Raw genomic sequence first — 17,047 nt, 5'->3', positions numbered from 1 at the left:
CTTCATAAATCTTTTTCCCATTGAATAAAAAATGAATAAAAATATTTTTTAGATAGTATAATGTGTGTAGAAATTTTTGATATTTTTGTTAGATTTTTAGAACTTAGTTTGTTGTTTTTAATAAATCCTTTCTTTCAACATGTTCATTGTGTTTTTAAGTTTGATCGGTTTTGCAAATTAATTTTGTTTAATACCTTAGGAGTAGAATTTAATTGCCATTTTTTGTATGAATACTGTAGACTAATCCATGATATTGTGTGTAAAAAATAAAAGTTTAATTCTATGTTTTGGTTAGGTTTTCATTAGATTTTCTATACCCGATTTATGTACGTTCCTAAACGGATAACCATGTGAATTTGACCTATAATTTGCTTTGCCTTTATGCAATTGACTTAGTTTCTTTTTGTAGATATAAGTAGGGATGTTTAGAGGTCCTAAGACCTGGAGTTGAATTTTTCAAGTCATGTTTTCTTATTTTACTTGATTTTTCTTTCTCACTTGTAAATAACTTGCTTTTGGCTAACGATTGCACCATAACTTGTCCGAATGACCTATAATTTTGTATGAAACTTTGTGACGTGATTCCATGATTGTTTAGACACCTATTAGAGGTCATTAGCTACTGACTCCTACCATGTAAATACATCTTTCTAACTTCACTCCTAATTTGAATTCTATTAACTAGTTTTGACCTAGTTTTGTATAGTTTTGTTAGAACTTTGTTTGTTTCAAGTTAATTGATTAACATAGATTGGTATAAGGTCTTGGACCTATAAATGAACTAATTGCTACTGACTTTAAACTTTGTTCATGTTTTCATTTGCTTTTTGTTTTGATTAATGGATGTTTGTTCGCTAATTGTTAAGTGACGATTTATGCGATACTTTGGTAACTCTTTGTGAATATTTTTGTGTAGTGCCATATGGCTTTTGTGTTTGATTTAGGACACTTATTTCCTTGGTTTGCTACTGCCCTAGGGCTCTCTTCTCATCTTGTTGGAGTTGTAACTCCATTCTTTTGCCATGTTCCCTTAGACTCTTCCTTCTTTGTTAAGAGGAATTGAGATAGGTTAGGATAGTTATCCTTGACCTTAGGGCCATTAGACTTAGATTAGAATAACTTAGATTAGAGAATAGGTTAGTTCCCTTGTTCATTCTTTTTCTTTCCAACATTAAAACACTAATAAATAAAGATACGAATCACATTAAGAAAGTGATAGAGAAATGAGTGGGATTCATTCCCTAATCTGTTTCTCAATCACTTAGTGGCATAGAAATGAGTGGGATTCATTCCCTAATCTGTTTCTCGGTCACTACTTAATGGGAGAGAAATGAGTGGGATTCATTCCCTAATCTGTTTCTCAAACATTAATTAATGGAATAGAAATGAGTGGGATTCATTCCCTAATCTGTTTCTTGAACATTATATAATGGGATAGAAGTGAGTGGGATTCATTCCCTAATCTGCTTCTCGATCATTATACAATTTTATGTGATTCGAATCGCAAAGTAAATTCCCTTAAAAAATACCCAACCAAAAACATTTAAAACACTTAATAAAGGCTCGAATTAAAACAAAGTGACGAAGTGGTGCGAAACCTTGTATTGGGTTTTGTTCATCATGTAGTTACATAAAAAACACAAACCCAAGTTCATTCTTTTGCCTTGTTAGGCGCTTAAGAACAAGTTAAGTCCTTTCCAAAACTAGGCGTATAAGTCTCCAAAGGTCGAGCATCGTGGATTGTGACCTTAACCTCTGTTCAACTAAAAAACACAAAACAAATGGAAACTATGGAGCCGAACTACGGTCGTTCTGATTCCTGAAAAGGATACGTAGGCATTGGGTCGCGGGGCCTAAGCGAACACACTTGTAAATAATTCCTTCTTTTCCCCGTATTTCTTTTGCATGCATTCGCATTTAGGTTTTAGACATAGATACACCCTTTAGATAGAAACAAACATAGGTGGATACCATCGAGTACGATGGGCGTGAGGGGTGCTAGCACCTTCCCCTCGCGTAACCGACTCCCGTACCCCGTTCTCTGGTCGAAAGACCTTGTTTTATCCTGAGTTAGGTTTCTGATATTCCTTTCCCGCGATGGGATGAATATATTAGTGGCGACTCTGATTCCATTTTTCGCGGTAGCGACACAGTCACGTGGGATCATAGAGACTTTTAATAAGTCAGGCTGGTCCCACCATGCCTGCGTGGACGAATAGGAACAAGGGAGAGAGCGCTGAAGATTGACCAGCCAACCAGGGACGCACGCGTGGAGGTCAATAAGTCTCGGTCACTGTTCATCATCTTCTTCACAGCTATGGCAACGGTTTTTCAAGGGTTTTGGCAACGGTTTTGGTTCCCGATTTCCTCCTTCATTAAACCTGCATAAACACGAAAATAAATGGTTGCAAACAACCCAGATAGCCTAATTAAGACCCTCTGAGTTCATTAGTGGCATTAGTTTTTGCTAAAAATTCCTGGAAGATGCAACTCGAAGTGGTTCAAGTTTGGACAACCAACAATGGTGGAAGGTGTTAGAGGAGTGATTCCTTGCATGAGCTACATTGGATCCACTCTAAATGATGTCAGGAACTCAAATCAAAGATTAGATTAAGTTATTACACGTGAAAATTTGGAAAACGAAAGTTATGAAGTTATGAACATGAAGATGATGATACACGTATTTAAAGCGTTATGGGACTTGTTTAGTGCATCAATCTTACTCTATGTGACCTCAAAGGATGATTTGAATGATTATTTTTTATTGAAGTAAGCTACAAGTAGCAAAACGAAAATTACAAAGTGTTTGATATTTTGTGAGAATTTTGAGGTTTCTATGCTATGCCTTCTTGCTATTTTCGTGTCTCTCTATTATTTGTGGAGTATGATGAGCTATTTATAGGCCATGGAGTGCTTAAAATCTAAGCTAGAAGCATTGATTGCTTTTGTTGAATTTTTGACTTTCAAGCTTAAAATTCAAGCAGCCATTGCTTGATTTTTCCACACCTCTTGCCCTAGGCCTTCCTTGTATCTTCTTTGCTGCAGAATGTAAGCTATCTTTGATGAGTCATGCTTAGAATTCAAGCCATGCATTATCCTTCCATTTTCTTTTTTCAATTTAATCTTAAATATGATAAAATTAAATCAAAAATGGAACAAAAACGATGTGGGCTTTGTCTTGGTCGTGGGAGGCCCATTATATCATGGTAGACATGTTTGGATCATGAAAACTTGGCCCCATTTGGAAAAAATACATTTTTGATCAATGTTGGTTTTATGCATTTTTCCAAAATTTAGCCAACTTCAACAAGGTGTAAATCCCTCAATATTTATCATATGAAGGAGATCTTGCACTTTTTGGAAACCTCAAAGAGTCCTCTAACCAATGACTTTGGTCTCATGCAAAAATGATTTTCCATGCTCCTTGTGTGTCCTTTTGAAAAAAGTGTCTTTTTGTTGACTTTGAAAATGACCTGTAATGTTTTGGTTCATATTTTTCAAATGGTGAATCAAATGGTCATGGGACCAATTGCATTTGAAAGATAATTGAATTTCCTTCACAATGAGCTTTGGTTTGAATTTTTTGGATGAAGGATGAGAGAGTTATAACCAGTCAAAGTTCAGTTGACTTTTTTAGGAGAAAACCCTAATTTTGAATCTTCGGGTTTTGTTGATTTTTGATCTTTCCTTGATGAATTATGATCATCCAATGATCAAATGATGAATCCTTTGACAAAATATGGATGTTGACAAAAAATTTCATTTTTGACTGTCTGTTGACTTTTTTGGTCAAACGGGTCGTCTATTGACTGTTTGAGCTGCTGACTGTGCGTCTGAGCGAATTGAAGTTTGAAAATTTGTATGGTGGTACTTTGAGATATATGGAGGTCCATGAAATCCATTTGAGGTCTCAAAAACTTGTTTCTCCTGAAAAAACAAAAAACCCTAGTCAGGGACCGTTTGTGTAGGAGACAGTTAAGCGTACCTGATTTTTGTGCAGTGTTGAGTCTCTGCTAATCATGTGATATTCAGAAGACTTCTAGAACAAAAATCTTGGAATTTTGAAATGCAAAAGTTTGATTTGATTGATGGCACAAAACACGGAGAATTGCACTGTCAGTGGTTTGACTGTCAACTGACTGTTCAGGTATTAATGTAGCAGTTAGAGTGAAAAATCAACAGTCAAAGTTAATTTTCTTTTTGTTGTTTTTGTTTTATGTGAAAGATGAAAGTTTATTTACATGACTTGTTAAAAACACAGACATAATAAATAACTAATATTTACTGTACGCGAGCAAAATTACCAATAACCCTGAAAAACATTTAATGCACAGAAAAATAAATATTTAACTGGCAGAAAACACACAAAATATTATCTGAATAATTAAGCAACAGTATGACAAATAGTACAACATTTAATACTGACAGTACAAACATTACATATTATAATGAACAGTACGACGAGTAAACGGTACATTTAAGAAAATAAGAGATACGGCAAACTTTAAGAATGACGATTAATAACCCATGCTATGACCAACAGAAAATAGATGATCGGGAGTGTAACCATCGCAGGTCCACATTTTTCAGGACTATGCAGACAGGAGAAGGACATGATCACCGTAGCAATGGTGATGACCATAAGAAAACACGTCTCTATCCGCTTCGCCATTTTGCCGGGGAGGAAAAGAGAATGAATATGAAGTAGAAATTTGAGAGATGAGTTAGAATTTGATGTGAGATTTTATGGAAAAGATGAGAGGTATTTATAGAATGAAAAGAAGGATAGAGACGTTGGGGAATGAAGTGATTCCGTACAAAAGGAAAATTTGAGTGGAAGTAAGATTTGAAAGAAAGTGTATGATAGTGTTGGAAAAAGAGAGATGTGTAGAATAAAGTTAGGATTTGATTTTTGAAAAAGAGATTTGAAAAGAGATTTTGAAAATAATGGAATATAGTACAAAAAGTTAGTGGGAGACAAGAATTAGTAATAATTTACTTGTTACCAGTACAGTCTGAATCCCGGACTCTGCGCCTGCAAAAGATTTATCTCTGTACCAATTGTGTCAGTACTATTTATCTGTAAATAAATATCAAATAAATAGCGTGTGTGAAGTAATAAACAGTAACTGGCGTTTGCGTAAGAATAAATTCAACAGCGAGCCAAAATCCTGTATAAAAAATTCTAAAAACTAAGTATTTCATATGTCAGGATATTTATGAAATAAAAATCCATGATTATATGAACTCCTAATTTTTAGATTGAAGTTTTCTTGAAAAAAGATGCGGGCAAATTTTGGGGTATAACAATGTGTGTTAAAGAAGACTATCTGAAAAAGGCTCCTAGAAAGGGTAAGAAATATTTGAACATGTCTTAAAGAAGACTACCTGAAAAGGTTAAGAGATATCTTAAAGAAGGCTACCTATAAAAGGTTCTTAGAAAGGACGTGAGAGTGGTATCAACACCATCTGATACTGAGTAACCTTTGCAACGTGCCCCCAGGTAATGGATTTGCCTCATGGGCTATTCAGCGTCTTTGAGAGTTTTCATGGATCTTGATTAGATTGGCCCAGATAAATGGGATAACGACGGGTCATGCCCTGTGTATGCAATAGCCATCCGAGTCAGGCATAAGAGATATTTCTTTTTTTATATGCTTTTAAAGCTATTTCGCCTGTCGGTAGGATTTTTAGCCATTAGCCCTGCCCCATGCAACTTCTCCTTGATGTTAAAACATTTGAATCTATATAGACAAGTGTGCTTTATAATGAAATTCATAAGATGTGAATGCATACGTCTGTCTTGAAAGCTTAAAAACATTTTTGAGTAAAACAAAGTTTTATTTTTGCAAGAAAGTGATATCAACTCAAGAGTTATAGTAGACCTTAAGGAGTCGGGATACCTTTTGGTAACGGTATGCTTTTCGAACTAACCATGCTTCAGTTAGGACTTTTAAGGGTTGTAACGTGGCCTGGTTCACGGTTTTAAGAAACAAAGGATAATGGCTCAAAGTTTATTTGTACCCATCCCACTCTTCGTGATGTTCTCCAGTCCTATGCTCAGTTAACTATGCATTTAAGCTCTAAAAGACTTTGGGGAATTATAATACTGAAATTTATGACGGTTCAAAAACCAACAGTTTATTTGCAAAGTTAGTCATCCTCCTTTTTTGTAATATTTTCCATTTGTCGAGGATATATAGTGACCTCTTTTTGACTTTATTATCCCCGACTTTTGCCTGAACTGTTTATTTAAAACTACAGTCAGCGGGGTGCCCCAATTTCGCCTAAGTCTCCTTAATAGGTTTCGACTTAGCAGGCCTTGCATCGTTTTTTGCTTTTTCTTTGTGGACATTGGCTGCCGGCCTCAATGATGACGGGGAACCATCGGTGAATTTGTTCAAAGGAACAATTTAGGATAATTAAGTTAACTGAACAGCTACCCTACCCCAGGTTATGTTTTGAGGGTTTTTATTTTGTACGTGAAGGAAAACTCCTACTTCTTAGGCTCAAAGGGGTTGACGAGGGATTAACATCCTTATATCTCCACTGCATAGGAATTGAAACAATGCCTGTACATCGTCAACACGGTCTGTTCGAAAGCGTACTGTATGAGATTGTGGTATCGTTTTCGTCATTCTCCCTCTAAAGGTATACAACTTTAAACGAGAGTTGAATATCACAAATAAGAAAACCAAGTAAAAACACAATTTTAAATATAGTGAAAACACTAGGAATAAATCAAGACAAACGTAAGCAATGCATTAATGATTATTGTAAAGTACATAGCGTATGTCGTAAGACCAAATGTTTAAACAAACAGAAAAGAAATTGCGAATGAAAACGAAACTAATGATCTAAGAAACCCTCCTTCTAGACACTTATAGCATTAGACTTGCGAGGCTCTTCAAACTCAATGAGCCCTTCTTCAATTAAATCTTGGATCTTGTGCTTCAACGACCCACAATCCTCTGTATCATGGCCAGGACTATCTGAATGATAAGCGCACCTAGCATGATGCTTGTACCCAGGAGCGGGGTTAGCTGGAGCTGAGTATGGAGGCAGTAGAGTTATCAAGTTCTGACTGAGGAAATAATGCAGAGCTTGAGACAGTGGCATGTGCAACGGGGTAAATGATCTTTTTGGCTTGGACCTCCAGGTGCGTTGGCCACCCTGTTGTTTCTGCTGATCCTTTCGTTGAAGTGCTGGGGCCTGATTAACCAGGATTGCCCCAACAGTGTTGGGTTCCTTTTTCCCATTGTAATCTTCTTTGTGTGATAGGAACCTGAGGGTGCCCCTTGTATCTTCCCATTTTTGATCCCATTTTCAATCCTTTCGCCAATGACTACCAAGTCCGGGAACCCTGAAGATATGCTCCCGACCATCTTATCGTAGTACGGTCCTTGCAAAGTGCCCATAAATATGTCCACCAGTTCTTTTTCCATCAAGGGAGGTTGGACTCGAGAAGCCATTTCCCTCCACCATTGGGCATACTCCTTGAATGATTCATCCTTCTTCTGTGACATATTTTGTAATTGCATCCGGTTGGGTGCCATGTCCAGGTTGTACTTGTATTGCTTCAAGAATGTGTTAGCAATATCATTCCAGCTTCGGATATAGGATTTCTCCAATTGCATGTACCAGTCAATAGATGCTTCGCTTAAGCTATCTTGGAAGAAGTGTATCATCAGCTTTTGATCGTGAGCATAAGCAGTCATTTTTCGCACATACATGCGCAAGTGATTCCTCGGACATGCGAGTCCCTTGTATTTCTCGAAGTCGGGAATCTTGAATTTGTGTGGGATAGTCAAGTCTGAGACCAAGCTCATTTCGAAGGCATCCACATCGAAAACATCGTATCCTTCTACCACTTTTAGTCTCTCCTCTAGCGCTTTGATTTGCTCATTGTCCTTGGAGTCTTCCCTAGAGTTGGGATTAGACTGCTGCGTCTGAGGTGCTTGGTCTGTGTTGTCCACCTCTTGTACTTCGTATTGTAGATCCAGGTAATCGTCATCCTTAGGGACATTGTTAGCAGGAATGCAAACTGTGCGGGTTGTCCCTTTAGTTTATGGAGTGGGGACAAATCCTTCTTGAGAGGCCTCTCCTTTCTCTTGGAATTGGATAGCTCTTCTAACAGATCGAACCTGAGGTCTGTCCTTAGCAGGGCCAAAGCCTGCCACGAATCCTAGCAGCGGGTTTTCGTCTTTGGGGATCTCATCCTGAACCAGGGTATCCCCAGACTGAACCTCTTTTTCCTTCTCTTGTTTATCTAGGAGGACCTTCATGAATCCTAGCATCTGAGCCATACCTCCTTTAACCTCTTCCATACTAACCTTTAGTTGATTAACCTCCTCACGAAGGGCGGCTTGATTCTGTTCTAGCTGATCCATTGATTTCTTTCGCTGAAATCTTGTCTGATAAGACGGTCGGGATGTTAGGTTATCCTTCCCAATGGTCTCTTTCTCTGGAGATAAAATATAAATCTTCTTTCAGTGCCATGAAACTAATATGCATGCCATGAATGATATGCTTTATTCGTGTTTATGTCTTATCCACCTCTATTGATTAAATATAATAAATCCCTTCTTTTTTTTTATCTTATTATATTTTTTTTGGATAAGACTTGATGCCAGAATGCACATGATGCACGATGAATGCCACAATTATATGATATATAAAAAAATGAAAACGTATAATTAAACACATAAGCACATAAGCCCTAGGTTCATAGGTTTGACGTAACGGCTTAGGGTGCCTACCCTTCCCACTGGTATGTTCTAGAAGGTCTCATGGGGTCGTTCGTAGCCGCCGGGACTTTTTGTCTCTTTGGATTTTAGAACAGCTCATTTATCCATGAGGTTCGAGTTTTAGGGGTAGGTTCCCAGAGAGATCAGCTAAGTACCAAGTCCAGCCCTCAACAAGGTCAAGCCTTGTATCATACCTTTCCGGATATTTAACCCACTCTGAGTGGAATTATAATAAGACTCGTAGGCGATGTAATTCCCCTCTGGTCTTAAATATAATTCCCACGCTTAGGCTTAACACCAATTATATATAAACCAACAGTGCAAATTATAGGCAAATAATAATTAAACATTTAAGGCAGATATGTCAATTAAACATTTAATGAAAATAAAGACAATAAATAAATAAAGCAGAAAATTAAATATTTATTAAAAACACAAACCCTGCCCCAAACCCTGAAAGTGGCAAATTAGCCAAACCCTAAAATTCGCCAAAAACCTAAACCATTGACCAAAACCTAAACCCTCTCAAGCCTTAGGAGCATAATAATTAACCGAAAGTGTATTCCCCAGCAGAGTCGCCAGCTGTAGCAACCTGCCCTAAAAATTAAGATTTTAGAGTCGCCACCTATTCTACCAGGGCGAATAGGAAACCCTACGCAGTTTAAAGATTCGGGGTAAGTTATTATAATCAGGTTGAGGGAAGGTGTTAGGCACCCTCAACCCTTTCCTAAAGGTTGCATTGTAAAATAAAGTTTTATGGCAAGATTTATTAAGGTTAATAGCTAAGGAAGTGAAGAGGGCGAAAAGTGAGATTTGAACTTGATTAGGATTTAGGGGAAGGGGACTCGCCTTGTTGCCAAGTGCCTACGTATCTCCTTATGGAGAATCAGAGTCAACGTAGTTCGGGGACAGGGTTGTACGCCTTTGAATTTGATATGATATGGTTTGAAGGCTTTTTGAATGGCCTATCGTAGTTTTGAGCTTTGCAAGGCATTTTGAGTTGCCTTGTCGAAAAGGATGAAAATCCGTAGTTTGATTTGAAGATGAAAGTGTTTTGAAGTTTAGCGTACAACCCTGATTTGATATGTTACCGTTAGGTGCGATGATCAATAGATTTGATCATTATAGTTAACGGATTAAGTAAGGTATTGCTGGTTACTCTGACCGATAGATTCGATCGTCGCGGGCAGCAAATAAAATGTATTTTAAATTTTGTAATCAAATTATGGGTTTTATTATTTTATCTCTCGTAATTGCGACTAATAGATTTAGTCGGGTCGAGGAGAGAATTAAACCAGAGTTAGTTAAATTTATATTAACAAGTAAATTAAATTGATCAAAAATTATTTCTCGCCTAATGCGACTAATAGGTATAGTCGGTTCGAGGAGAAAATTAAATTATCAAAAAAACAATCAAAAAAACAATCAAACAAATTATAAAAATTATAAAAATCAAATTAGTGAACTTTATTTTTAATTTATTCAGAGGGGGTGTATTTTATGTTTGGTAAGTGATTTGGGGGGTATGAATAGTGAAGGGCCAGGTCCACTTAACTTTTGAACCCGTGTGATTGTGTGTGAGCATGCGTACAGAATTAAGGTGAGGCAGCAAGATCTATGCCATGGATCTAAATCTTATGGCCTGCATGTGCTGGCAGATGAGGGAACACGGTAAGAATCATACACATGATCAAAGTCATTGTGTTAACCATGTGGCCATCAGGAGGCCACATGGCAACGATCCAACGGCTGAGGGGAGAGATCAATTCTAAATCCTATTCTTTCCACTTCATTTCCTCAATCTCTTTCTCTCTCTTCATTCTCTTCCCTCTCTCACTCTCTAAACGCTCTCTGTTCTCTCTAACCCAAACCTAGAAAGAGCCACCGCCCCTCCACCGTAAACCACCGTCCAAAACCAGGTTTCCGGTTGAACTTCAACCGGAACCTTCATACCTTCATCCTCTCCACTAACCCAGAACCCTTCTGAACCTGGATGAAGATGAATCTTTATCCCTAACCTTTGAACCCTACCCTAAACTTGCCCAGATCGACCCAAAAACAACATCTGAACACGAAAATCAAGCATGCAAACCAATATCATAAGCTAAGTGTTTTTCGGTTTACCTCTTGTGCGAATCTCTCCATTTTCGTCCTCTCCGATCTGACATTTCTTCTTCGTTTCAGGTGTCAATGTCCGCCAAGGATGAAGATGCAGATCACGGATTCGCGGCTAACGATTCTCCTTCCCCAATTCTTCTTTCCGTCCCCCTCTTCTGTTTCTGTTCTTAGTTTATATAGTCTAGGTTTTGATTCGTATTAGGAATGTTCAGATTAGATTTGTTTTTTAGGAAAGATTGTATTCCGTTTAGGTTTTGATTCAATCAAATCTGCAAATTTGTGTTTTAGTTGTAATTGATTATCTGATTCGATTTAACAAAATCTTTTATTTGTTTAAGTTATGCTTTAGATTTGATTCATTGAAGATTTGATTCATGCGTGGGCCTGGGCGAGAAGACGAACTTAGGGTTTGTTGTTTTGGGGGAGCGACGCTGGCTTGAAGATGATGAACAGGATTCTCGTAACCCTAGTTGACCAAGTCAACCACCTTAATTAATTAATTAAAAACTAATGATAACCCTAATTCTTAATGATAATGATAATCCGAGATTAGGACAAAAATGTTAATAAAACTTAATACATAAAAGGTTAAATGAGATTTAATTAATAATTGAACAAAAAAGATTTAGACTAACTAAGTAAACAAAACCTATTATTTTCGGCATATATATATATATATATATATATATATATATATATATATATATGTGTGTGTGTGTGTGTGTAAAAAAGAAATGAATTAGTTTGTTAATTAAAATAATAAATAATAAATGAATAAACAAATTATTATATGAACTAATAAGTTATATACTATATATATGCAAATGAATAATTTAAAAGGACCATAGAATGGGCCGAATATTAATTGACACTATGGGCCGAATATGCATTATATTGTAAAGAAAAGAAACTTAGTAAATTAGTGGGCTTTCTTTTAAAGGGCCCAAATTGGATTTGGTCCACATAATTCTCTGATCACACCCTTTTAGGCACAAGGATAATAATATTAGAAGTAATAATAAAAATGAGTAAATGATGAGAATTGGATTGTAGTAAAAAAACAAAAACGATAAGAAAACCCTTAGAATGAAATGAACGGGCCCCGAGTATTTGTTAATTATACATCTTTATTTACTGAAGGATGGTTTTATAAGAGATCAGGTTTAACAATAGATATGTTAAACCCCACAGACCTTAATTTTAACATCCTCCACAAATTAAAAGACGTGAATTGTATCGAGTAAATTTTGGGGTATGACAGTCCCCATCTTCTTGGTAGACTTCTGATTATCTTCTTGACATGATCACCTTTAGTATATCCTTTGTTTTGAACTCTTAAACCGGCAGTCAGAGTTTGAAATCTCGAGAACATGGCTTTAATGGTCTCTTAATCTTCCATCTTGAATGCTTCATACTTCTGGATTAAGGCCAGAGCTTTTGTCTCTTTGACTTGAGCATTGCCTTCATGAGTCATTTTGAGTGACTCAAATATATCGTGTGTCGTATCTCTGTTTTTGATTTTCTCGTATTCTGCATGTGAGATAGCACTTAGCAAGATAGTTCTAGCTTTGTAATGACTCTTGAATTCTTTCTTTTGTTTATCCGTCATTTTCTTCCTAGCTATCTTTTCACGCGCATCTTCAGGATGATTGTAGCCATCTACCACAATATCCCATAGGTCAGGATCTTGTTCTAGAAAGAATTTTCTATTCTATCTTTCCAATATTCAAAATTTTCTCCATCGAACACAAGGGGTTTTGTATAACCAACGTTGTTTAATTCATTTGCCATAGTGTTTTCTTTCTGGATATTTTTCTGACACGGTTAAGTGTTTGCACTCAGAACCAAGTGCTCGGATACCAATTGAAGATTGAGAAAACACTTAGAAGGGGGGGTTGAATAAGTGATTCTTTTTCGCTTGAAGAAACAATAGACAAAACACAGTTATTTTTATCCTGGTTCGTTTGCAACTCAAACTACTCCAGTCCACCCTCCTCAGGTGATTTGCCTCTCTCAACGAGGACTTAATCCACTATAATCAGAACTTGATTACAATTGCACAGCCAACTGGTGTGACTAACTGAGGTGGAGAAAAACACAAGAAAGGGGGGATTGAACTGTGTTCTTTATCAATTAAAACTCCCTTTCCTTTTCTTTAACATCTTTTCTTTCACTTAGTCATTTATTGGATTATGCCTAGATGTTGCGGAAGCATGCTTGGAATGAAGTTGCATAACCAGTGAGACATTCAATTTAACTTCCTTACATATTATCATAACTTCTGACTAGCTCAGTACAGTTCTGAATATGTTAGCATGACTTGAACAGAGTTAATTGAATTGTGCAGAAAGTAAAAGACACGTTTATTTTTATCCTGGTTCACCTTCTAACTAAGCCTACCTCCAGTCCACCTTCTTCAGGTGATTTGCCTCTCAACAGAGGTCTTAATCCACTATAACCAAATCATGATTACAACTGCATGATCCTCCGTCGTGACTTACTATCCTACACAGTCAACTGCTGTGACTAACCATCTGGACAATGACCCGTTCAGTGATCTCCGCGAGATATAACGTCCATTGACTCAGGAACCCTGCACAAGCTACCCGCGAGTGACTAACCCCTAGTTGACTGAAGCGTTAGTGATCCCATCAGGATATAACGTTCATCACACTAGTAACCTGCACAACTACCTGCTGTGACTAACTCCTGCACAACCAACTGTTGTGACTAACTTCTGATAATGAACCGTTCAGGGATCCTAGCAGGATATAACGTTCATTTATCTTCTGAAGTGTTAGCTGAAGATTTCAACTAGTAGATTGTGATACCTTGAAGTGTTGGATTATGATGAAGAAATAGCTCTCATTGAGCTAGTTAAAGATTTTTCTCCTTGGAAGAAGTATTATTCGACCAAGAGTAGTTTTCGTCACATTTACAAGTGTCCTTCGACAGAAGCTCTAGCATGATCGAAATGCCAAAGCGGGAAGATTTGAATTTCAAATGGCACGGTTTTGCTTAGCGGACGCGTGGGAACATCTGAAACGAAGTGAGCGTTTAAAATATCGAAAGTGGCAAAGATCTATGTAGAGACCGTTAGGGTCGAAGTAGTATAAATAGGAGTACTATTGTTTAGTTTGATATGTTCGAATCAATATACAGAAAATTCACAAAATTACTCGAAGTACCGGCGCGAGAGAAAAGAGTCTTTGCTGAAACAGTGTATGTGTGAAGAACATCATGTTTACATATTTCTATGTTATTTGTTCAATGCAAAGTTATACGTAAAAGTTCTTTGTTTATACAGTTGCTTTATTTTATTTCAAAGTCATTTATTTATTGCATTTTACATTAGAAAGTTGTATGTTTCTGCAAACTAGAAAGATTATTGAACATGAATCAGATTACTAAAACACTATTCAACAATGTCCTAGGATCAATCTAGTCGATCCTGCGAGTAACCAGATTGTTTAAACACTTTGGAGGACTAGTGGTTGTTTGTCAGAAATCACTGGCAAACAAATTGGCACGCCCAGTGGGACTGTGTCATAGTGTTATTTTCAATTATTTTCATTTCAATTAGTTTGTAAGTTTAGTGTTTTCGTTGCTTTCTGCATTGTATGAACCTTAGGAGTGGTAAAACTTTCGATAACAACCAACCAATACCTAAGAGGAAATACACTAAGAGAATGGCTAAAAACACTAACAGAGGAGGACAACAGGATCCTCCACAGGGATCGAGTAATAACAACGATAGTGCAACAAACACTACAGATCCCAATGCCCAATCCCAGGCCATGTATGTGCCAACGCACTCACTGGCCGTAATTGGTTCAATACCTGGGTCTACAGGAACGATCCCAGGAAATAATTCGACATCTGCTGCTGCTACAAACCCTCCATCAAATGCACAGGTGAATTAGATACCCCAATTTGGTACTCAGGGGACACCCCCTCCGAACCAAGGGTTTAGAGACCAAAAATAATGGAGAGATCCACCTTATGGGATGCCATATTCTTACATGATGGGATTAAGTAATAGTATACCTGTTTATCCGACACCCAACATGTCAACTTTTTCCCCATTCCAAAACTCTGGTTCTAGTATGAATAATGGGGGACAAAATGTTCAAGGCCAAAATGTCATACCCACATTAACAACGAATAATCAAGCAGCGTTCCGACAACAAATGGACGCTAGTAATCAAGATATGGTAGGTTTGTTGGCCAGAGAAATGAGGGCTATCTTTTCTCCTTTAATACAGAACATTGACAGAACCAATCAGGATAACTCTGAGACATGTTGACAATTGTCAACACAGACGGGTCGAATAGCAAACTTTTTAGGTGCCCCTGAGACTTCGGCACGTCGAAGGACAAACCAAATAGTTACCCAGGAGGATGAACAAACCATAAATCAGGTTCGACCACTAAGACCCCCCCCCCCCCCGAAACAGAAACCCTTAAGGCAGAACAACATATAGTTCGACAGGAAACCCCTGAAGAACAACCCGGGAGAGTAGTGCTGGTTGATAGAAACCAAAATGCCGACAAGGTGATTCACAGGGTTAGGCAAAATCATCAAATGGAGACTAATCTAACTGCTATGATAGAGAGAATTATGGCCCAAAATGGTCTGAATACCGGACTTCGAAGGCCAAACTATACATCCCCGTTATCTGATTATGTTTTATAAACTGAATTACTCAGGGGTCGCAAGGTCCCTAAATTTACCAAGTTTTCAGGTGATACTAGTGAATCTACCACAGAACACATAGCCAGGTATATGACGAAGGCTGGAGATTTGGCGAACAATGAAGATCTGAGGATGAAATATTTCCCCAGTTCTCTAACCAAGAACGCTTTCACATGGTTCACAACACTACCACCAAACTCCATAGACACTTGGTCTCAGTTAGTAAGATTGTTCCATGAACAATTCTATATGGGTCAAACCAAGATAAGCCTCAAAGAGTTGGCCAGTATTAAGAGGAAGTTCACTGAGCCTATAGACGATTATCTGAACAGGTTCCGTTTGCTAAAAGTTAGATGTTTTACAGTGGTACCTGAACATGAATTAGTCGAAATGGCCGTTGGGGGTCTAGATTACTCCATCAGGAATAAATTGGACACTCAATATCTGCGAGATATGGTCCAGTTAGCTGATAGAGTTCGCCAGGTCGAAAGATTAAAGGCTGAAAAGGCTAGAGCAAATAAAAGTTATAAGAAAGAAAGGGTTACCTACGTCGAAGTAGACGAAGGAGAACCAGAAATCTTCGAGGACCAGTATGGTTTCGAAGACTGCGAAGTAGATCTAGCTGAATTAAAAGAAGCAGGCCCCTATACTTGCAAGATGATCACACCATCCAACGGGAAAAACCCCGTCGAGGTAGAAAAGAATGATAAGTTTCCTAAGAAAACATACACATTCGATGTAACTAAATATGATGAAATATTTGATTTGCTTGTGAAAGATGGCCAAATGGTTTTTCCTCCTAACATTAAGATTCCTCCGTTAGAGCAACGGAAGAAGAGAGGCTACTGTAAATACCATAACTTTTCGGGCCACAAAACCTCATAATGTTTCCTTTTCAGGGATCTTATCCAGAATGCGATCAAGGAAGGGCGTCTGAAGTTTGCAGACAAAGGAAAAAGTTAGATGAATATAGATGCTAACCCCCTCAATATTACTGACACAAATTACTATGAGCCTATCGAAATCAACATGGTGGGCATGGTCGAAGTTGAAGCAAGAGGGATCATAGGAGATGAAGAAGATGTCCAAGAAGGAGAACAGGTTACTGATGAACTGAAGGGGGATTTCACATCTGAAGCTTCAGTCGAACCAAAGACTATTGAAGGTCTTGTTAGAGAAATAAATTATGGCTACTGAGGGCCTAAGGAAGAAGTTTTAGGAGATTTCAATTGCTCATGGCGCCAACTTGGACGTCAACATGGTTAATCTGGACCACTCGACTCCTGAAATGGAGGAAGTAGAAAGTTGTTTGAAGAAAGAAGGGGTTCAGTCCCATCACCCCAAGCCTGAAGAAACTCTGAAAGAATATCTCTGGAGATGTCACAAACAAAGTTCTGAAATGTTGTTATGTCCTAGGTGCAGCATACAGGTGAATCCAAGGGTTGCTGCAGACTATGAAAGGTGGCAGGGCGCTAAGGCTAACAGA

At 37.7% G+C, this 17,047-nt stretch overlaps 1 protein-coding gene across 1 annotated transcript; it reads left to right on the top strand.

Annotated features, from left to right (window-relative positions):
* The first annotated feature begins 15,409 nt into the window (after positions 1–15,409).
* Positions 15,410–16,446, top strand: LOC131613539 (uncharacterized). Its single transcript, XM_058885200.1, has 2 exons — positions 15,410–15,420; positions 15,576–16,446. The coding sequence occupies exons 1-2, from the start codon at positions 15,410–15,412 to the stop codon at positions 16,444–16,446; spliced, it is 882 nt and encodes a 293-aa protein (XP_058741183.1).
* Positions 16,447–17,047: the final 601 nt, after the last annotated feature.

The sequence above is a fragment of the Vicia villosa genome, linkage group LG6 (assembly GCF_029867415.1).
Source record: "Vicia villosa cultivar HV-30 ecotype Madison, WI linkage group LG6, Vvil1.0, whole genome shotgun sequence".
NCBI lineage: Eukaryota > Viridiplantae > Streptophyta > Magnoliopsida > Fabales > Fabaceae > Vicia > Vicia villosa.
The sequence above is the reverse complement of the archived record's forward strand: the minus strand, read 5'-3'. Positions and strand labels throughout refer to the sequence as shown.